Here is a 7,646-nt window from a genome sequence, read left to right as displayed (position 1 = left end):
GTTTTGTTTCCTTCCTAGGAGGGGGAGGGATAGGGGAGTGGAGAGGGTCACACACTGCCTAGGGTGAGGCGTTGTCTTGCTATGTAAGGCAGAAGATGGGGGAGGTGCTCATTCCTCTGGCCTGATGAATCCAGAGCCTGGGATTTTTATCATTTCCCAAAAAGGAAGTGACTGGGTCTCCCATGATTCAGATGAGATAGATTTGAGTGAAAAGATTCCATGAAAAGTTTCTAGAAAGAAAGGCTCACGCCAATAATTTCAAAAATAAACTTTTATTTAAGTTACATGTACAGTTTGTTAATAAAAAGAAAAATGTTTATGTACAGGTCAGCAGGACTGAATGTATCCCCACGTGTGCCTTTTGAATCCCGAAGCCCCTGAGCCTGACCATTTGGTTGTATGCACCTGACTCCCGAGGCGTTACATGCTCCTAAATCACATTTTAGTTTCAAATGACATTTAGAGAGGGCAAGATGGTTTTCTGAAAGCCAGTTATTTTGTTCAAATAATACTTTTTCTCTTGTGCATGTGTGAAAATTGAAAAATACCCAGGGCTCGGGGTAGATTCTAGAATACCTAAGTTCCAATCCCAGAGTAACAGCATCATAACTCAGTAGACAAGGCACAGTTCTTCCTGTCACCACGGCCATGTCCCTCCCTTTAGGAGACCCTTAAAACTTAAGAATCATCGTGTTACAGCTTGTTTTCCCCAATACCTTATGAAGAGGAATGATGCTACCTGTCTACAAACTCCCCAAGGGAATCTTTGTTGTTTGCAATCTGATAGGATAGTTTGACTTCACTTGGATGGCCAAGGAAAACCGGGACTGCCTAGCATCTTGAAAGTGTGACAGAGAACTGAGTTGCTCTGTGCTGACCTGCTATGGTGGTGCTAGCATGAGATTCGCTTCCACGCCTCCCTGTATTGGAAGGGGTGTCTCAGAAACTGCTGAAGTATCGCAGTTAGTGGTAGAAGGGCTCAGCAAACACAGGATGTGACACCCAGCCTAGCCTTCGCACAGCACTGCCTCCTCTTCTAGGGGAGGGGAGGGCAGTACTAGCACATAGGATTTGGAATGAGTTACGGAGATGAAACTTACCTGTTAGGGTTCTCATTAAGATCAACTACAGGACATGAGAGAATTTATCGGGCATGCCATTGAGTACATGGTAAGACGATAAGGGAGACTTGAAGTGCTTTGGAACCCTCCAGAAACTCTACAGGCCCCCAAATATCTGTCTCAAGATGACACAGAGAGATGGCAAAAGCTGAGGGGCATCCCTGCCATACCGGCTATATTTCTAAGCCTTCACCCATATCATGCTTAAGCCTTCTTACTGCACAATCTGATGGCACTCCAGAAACTGCAGCTTTGACCTCCTTAGTCAGGGAGAGGGGACTGAAGGCACTTAACACTCCACAGGGAGGTGAGTTCCTGTAATTCTCGCAGGGATGTCACCTACCAGATCCTGGGCTGCCCCAGAGGAGATGCAGAGGCCTTGTGGGACAGTGACATTGAGTCGAGATGTAGGCCCCGCACATGCTGGGCTCTGTGTGCCTCTCCCTCGCTGTGGCCTCGTCACAGGGAGACAGAGCCCGTGTCATTACTATTGTACTATTGTACAAAAAGGCTCAGTCGCCCGCCCACGCTGTTAACTATGCTGCCTACTATTTCTCGATAGACCTACTCCGCCAGCCACCTGACTTATCCCTGAAGCACACCGAAGAAGCAAACCATTTTGGATGTAACACCAGGGAAGCCACAGAGCCCCGAACCCGCTGCCCTCAGCCTGTCTTGCTCCAGCCTCAGTGTCCATAGGTAGAATTGTCAGGCATGTTTCTTAGGTGAGCCAGGCCCCAAAATGCTACACCATGGAGAGATGGGCCACTACTTTAATGTGGGTCTCAGTAGCTTGTCTAAGGACCCCTGAGTCTCTCATCCGGGCCTTTCTGCTAACTCGTAGTCGGCCTTTCATGTGTGAAGGTGGCCGTGAATGAAGTGTATGCAAAGGCGAGTGATGATCCTTCCCATGAAATTATCTGACCTGGAAACTTCCATTCTGACTTGGAGAGAAATCTAAAATTGGTCCTTATTTCATTGTTACCCTCCTTGCACCGCATGTGGAAACAATTACTCCGAAAGCATTTCTATTTTTCTGTATTCCTGAACCCCTACAGTCCAGGTCTATGAGGTGACAGAAGCAGAGAGAGCAGCATGAGAAAAAAAAATTCTTTTTCCCAAAGACTCAGTGGGAAACACTTGGTGATGAAGCTGAAGGGCTCAAGGTCAGGGTCAAAAATGGCAGCTTGCACTCTCTGCCCTTGGACCTGAGTCAGCAGAAGCATCTGTGCTTTCTGCAGGCTTCATCACCGTGAAAAGGAAAGGGTATAGCTTCTGTTTGGGCTCCAAAGTGTTTCACTGAATAAAATCTTCGTGGGTAATAGTCCTGGGAAAAAAACTTCAGTTAGACCCCTTTTGCAAGAGGAAACCCCACCAGAATCTGGTGGCTTGCAGTGAGGATAGCTCACAGGCAGGCTTTAGATAGGTCTCCCGTTGTCCCAGTGCTGGGAACCCAGGCGGCAGTGCTGGGCCTGCCCTGTGCTTTCAGGGTGAGAGCCTGCCTTCTCGTCCTCCATGAGGGCTCTCTGACAGCTAATGCCATCAGAAAAGCAACAGAAGCGAGTCCCGTAGTTAAAGGCTCCCGCTTCTTGGTTGCGTGTTCATCAATACTCAAAGACTTAACATTGATACTAACCTTTCAAGCAGTTCTAAGAATGCTTTTAGGGAGCCAGCTGAACAGCTGGGACTAATTTTTTGCCAAGCAGATAGCTTGCAGAACCCACCTACAAAGGTACAACACAGGAACGTGGCTGGATTTCTTTACCAGAGACTACCAATTTGTTTATTCCTCTCTCATCAACCCTCTGCAGCAATCTCTTATGGTTCTGGAGAGTCCACTTCCAGTCACTTTGTGTAACAGGCTCATTCAGCTCTAAATATCCGCTTTAGTCCTTGCTGAGCTCTGTACTCTACCTCTTAACTCTCTCCCGCGACATTAAACTCTCGGGACACGGCAGACCCGCTCCAGCGCATTTCACCCGGCATTCTTTACGTTCTTGTTTGGGTAATAAAGCCCAGGCGGTGGTCCCTCGGGAACGATATTGCTGAGCCAAGTGGACAGCACTCTGGCTGGATAAATACTCTTATCTCAGTAGACACATCGGGTTCGTTTGTTTCTCCAAGTGAGTTTGTAGCTCTTAAGGCAGGTGCAATGCATTCTACCTTGGCTTCTTAGTGGGGAAAACAAGATTCCAAAAGGAGATGCTGTAGACTCTTTGGGGATTGGAAATTAGTACCCAGAATCTGTAAGAACACACTAGGGACTGGAACCCAGAATACAATGATGGCAAATATTGCTTTACTGGTAGACATGTGACTGTGGGCCAGATGGTTGATGGACACCGTATGGTCCTTATCGTGGCAGCAAGTGCTGGTGTCTAACCTAACAGGGCATCTCGTATTATTCCAATTTAAAAAAGCCAACAATGATTTTTGTACCACAGCAGGGCAACAAATGGCCTACAGAGTTTAGATCTGGCGAATGCTGTGTCACTTACCAAGTGCGCACTTGAGTCTCTGTGTGTTGGCAGACCGCACTGAGTGGGTTCACTGTTCAGTGTGACTATTTGTAGCACAAGAGAGAGGTGAAAGCAGGCAGTCCTACCTTGATGATTACAGCCTCTTCCTTCTCTATGCTCGCTCGACCTCCATACCTTCTGTGGACAAAACAAACAAGGCCCAAGCTTATCCTTTCTCTTTGACCCTTTGTCCTCAATCACCAGGGGGCATCCATCAGGTAAGATGACAGAAACAACTTGCCTTTCATTTAGGGTTACTGGGCTCCTTCTCTTGGTCAGGAGCAAACTTTCAACTGCCTTACATTCCATACACAAGTGAATTCTGAGTCATCTACCAATCCACTTAACTACTCACAGCATCTTTTTATTACCTGGCTACTGCATCAGTCCCAGGGGAATCACCAACCTTCCGTGGTGCACCCCACCTCCCTTGCTTCCAGGGATCCTGAGGCTACATGGGAAGGAAGGGATGTCCAGACAGATGGAAAACTCGTTCAACTACCCACACCACTTTTTCTTCTATTTCAATTCCTTTTCTGTTCTTCACACTCAAAGTTCCAGAAACTGTCCACAGAAGGAATCCATCATTTATCTCAGCCCCAAAATAGAGGAGCTCATACAGTGTTTTTCAAACCTTAGTTATTTAGAAACCTCAGTATGACCTGAAAATACAGATTCCTGGGTGCCACCCCCAGGGTTTCTGATGCGGGTCTGGGAAGGGGCCTGCACACTTAGGTTTTCTAGCAAGCTCTCAGGTGACGCAGTTGCTGCTGTGCCTTGGAGTACATTGAGAACCACTGCCTCCGATGGCGCCAGAATGCTGCCACCTGCTATCTTCCCTAGCCACCCTTCCTGGTAAGCTAGTCTAGACATTCCGAAGAACAAACCCTTTTCCCATGCCTTAGAAGGCACTTGTCCTTGACCTGCATGTAATGACAGAACATGGAACACACAGACTTAAGCACGAAGAAGTAGAATTCATAGAAATCAGAGCATATATTTCCACATTAGGAAACATGTTAACAAAGAAAGGAATTCTCTCCCACGCAAGAGGAATTCTAGCTACAGACTAAACTAAACTTTCGCAAAATAAGACCCTGGAGCCTTTTTATAACAACCAAACATCAACTGGTACCTCGTTCTTTTGTTAGTACTTGGTTGTAAGAGAAACTAGCCCAATGACAGGTTTATACAATGTCAGGAGTGACAGCTCATACACTGAGAGAGAACATTCCATACTATTCAGGCCGTTTGAGGACTTCACCCTAGAGGAATAGGCACAAACCATGGTTACACTGCTTGGTTTAATGTTTGAGCACTTGAAAAGAAGAAATATACAGTAGTTTGAACACTCAGTCTTTGTAAACCTCCTTTGAGGTCAAAGAGTTCATTTATACGTACAAAATTAGTTTACAAATTTTTTTTGGCAATTTCATCTTAGTAACCCGTTTTATCCTATTGCCATTGTCCCAACCATTGAAAAAGTTTACAATAATTTACATAGAAATATTTTCAAAGTGCTTAAGAATAGTGATTGTTCTCTGGAGTATTTACAGGTGGCCTATACACTGTATGTACAGTGGTGTACACTATAGCACAAGTTTCATTGCTGGAATATGGCTTTCTAGGGAAAGTGCATATTTGGCCAGAGGCGGCAATACTGTCTAGAAATTCATAGATTACAGATACTTGGTAACCATATCCAAAGCTGAAGTAGCATGTGGGCAAGGATATTTACAAAAGTAATATAAAAACGGTCAAGTACACAAGCTTGATCCACGCAAAGATATCTTGACGTTCTTCCAGATGGCAGGAAGAGAGAGACTTCAGCTGCTGGCCCGGTTACCGTTCCGGAGAGGGGGTGTTACTGGGTTAGACCTCAGAGGTCATGAACAGGAGTCAAGCTAGATCATCATCTGTGCTTACAACTGATATCTGCAGAAAAGAGAAAGTACAGAATGAGCCTGGTCTCTGCAAGGGACTTTGCTTTCGAGTCGGTCATTCAAAGATCCAGAGTACTTAGAAGGTGTGTCAGAAACAAAATAGTATTAATTGCATCGTTCAGGCATTTAACTTGAATTCAGTCACAGAGGCTGAACGACTGCAGCCCAAAAATCTGAAATCCAAAAGGCTCCAAAATATGAAACATTTGAAACACTGACATGATACCACAAGTAGAAAATTGCACATCTGACTTCATGTGATGGCACACAGTCAAAACACAGGTGCACTAAAAATATCACATGAGATGATCTTCAGGTGGTGCATATAAGACATATATGTATAATATGTATATTATATATTATATATGTAATATGTATATAGGTGTATATATAATATGTATATTATATATGTAAAACATATATACAGATATATAATATATATGTAAAACATAGTGAATTTCATCTTAGACTTGGGTCCTATCCCTAAGCAATCTAATTTTTTGTATTTCTCAATGAATGTATGTGTACACATACAAATATTCCCAAATCCAAAAAAACAGTCCAAATTTGGAACACCTTGGATAAGAGGTAGTCAGCTTATACCTATTTAGTAGAGAGAAAAGAGCATGCCTGATTCTGACTGCTCTACATAGGGATTGTAAGTCTTGGAGAAAAATGTGAAAACACGCGTGTGCCAGGAACTAACCACTGTCCCAGGTTTCAGAGGGTTTCAGAGATGAGGGCTTAGCACTTGTTTTGTCCGGCCTGTTTCCTAGTGATGGCCAAAAACTCATTTGCTTTTCATCGGAAGAAGCGATTAACTGTGGCTGACACAAAGCTTTTCTTGGTGGGATGGGATGCTTTCTGAGTAAAGCATTTAGTAATGTTGGCTAAGTGAATGTTAGTACACTGCTTTTAATACAGCTCCCCTATATGTGATATGCTAATTTAATTAAAATTAAATTAGACAAGAGTAGGCAACAGATTTCCCAGTTCAAAAGGGAGCTTCTTGGTTCATGCTGCTATTTACATGTCATTTCAGTAACCACAAATAGTTCAAATAGTACTGTGAGGACCTTGACCTATTTTTTTTAAAGATTTATTTATTTGAAAGTCAAAGTGACAGGGACAGAGAGAGACAGAGATCTTCCATCTGCTGGTTCATTTCCCAAATGGCCACACAGCTGGGGTTGGGCCAGGCCAAAGCTAGGTGCCAGGAACTCCATCCTGGTCTTTCATATGAGTGGAAGGCATCCAAGCACTTAGGCCACCTTCCACTGCTTTCCCAGGCCTGTTTACAGGGAGCCGGATCGGAAACAGAACAGCTGGGACTCAAATGGGGACTCCCGATACGTGATGCCAGTGTCACAGGCAGCAGCTCAACCCACCGCACCACACCACCAGCCCTGCCATGGCCTATCTGTCATTCTGTGTGGGCTGGATGCTTATCAGTGCGCTGACCTGTGTGGGCTAGACTGTCCACAATTCAGGTGGCAGATGAAGTGTGTGGTAACGCCGAGATCCCAAGGTCTCTTCCCAGCCCCGTTAGCCACGGCTCGGGTTAGTGGTTCCCCCTCTCACAGTTCTCACTTCAAGCCAAGGCATGCAAAGACAGAAAGTGGACTTACTGCTGGGTACGTGTGTCCAACAGAAGCACTGTGTCTGCCGATGTCAATGGAGAGGTCCTCTTCTGTGGTCTTCAAGTACACAGGATTGTCAAAGTTCATGCTTTTCATGTTCTTGTGTTGCCAGTTCCGCCACATCAAGTAGCCACCCACTGCTGCCATCGCTAAGAGCACTGAGAGAGGTCAGAGGTGACTGAGTGGGGTCTAGTTTGAGAACATGCAAAACAAGGCAATGCGCAGCAATCCACAATAACTGGCATTAATAAGGTTCCATGTTTTATGAGATTAGGATAACTGGAAGTTGAAGTTGGAATATCAGTAGTCAGGAGGTTGAACTCAGTGGTGCTGCCTGAATTAAAATGGCAGAAGCTTCTGGAGAATTATTCAGGTTTGGTGTGTAGCTGAGCGCCTACAAATTCACAGGTTTGATAACAGCCT

The 7,646-nt window shown here is 45.0% G+C and overlaps 1 protein-coding gene across 5 annotated transcripts in view; it reads right to left on the bottom strand.

Annotated features, from left to right (window-relative positions):
• Positions 1-253: 253 nt before the first annotated feature.
• Positions 254-7,646, bottom strand: part of VLDLR (very low density lipoprotein receptor) — a 40,801-nt gene continuing 33,408 nt past the window's right edge. For 4 of the 5 annotated variants that reach the window (XM_008255864.4, XM_070067733.1, XM_070067901.1 and 1 more), the window contains 2 exons: positions 7,212-7,381; positions 254-5,575 (listed from right to left, as the gene is read on the bottom strand). In XM_008255864.4, coding sequence (XP_008254086.1) covers positions 5,540-5,575; positions 7,212-7,381 — 206 coding nt within the window. In that variant the 3' untranslated portion in view covers positions 254-5,539. 5 annotated transcript variants of the gene reach the window in all.

This window comes from Oryctolagus cuniculus, chromosome 1 (genome assembly GCF_964237555.1).
Source record: "Oryctolagus cuniculus chromosome 1, mOryCun1.1, whole genome shotgun sequence".
Lineage (NCBI taxonomy): Eukaryota > Metazoa > Chordata > Mammalia > Lagomorpha > Leporidae > Oryctolagus > Oryctolagus cuniculus.
Note: the sequence above shows the minus strand (reverse complement) of the source record. Positions and strands in the feature narration are given on the sequence as shown.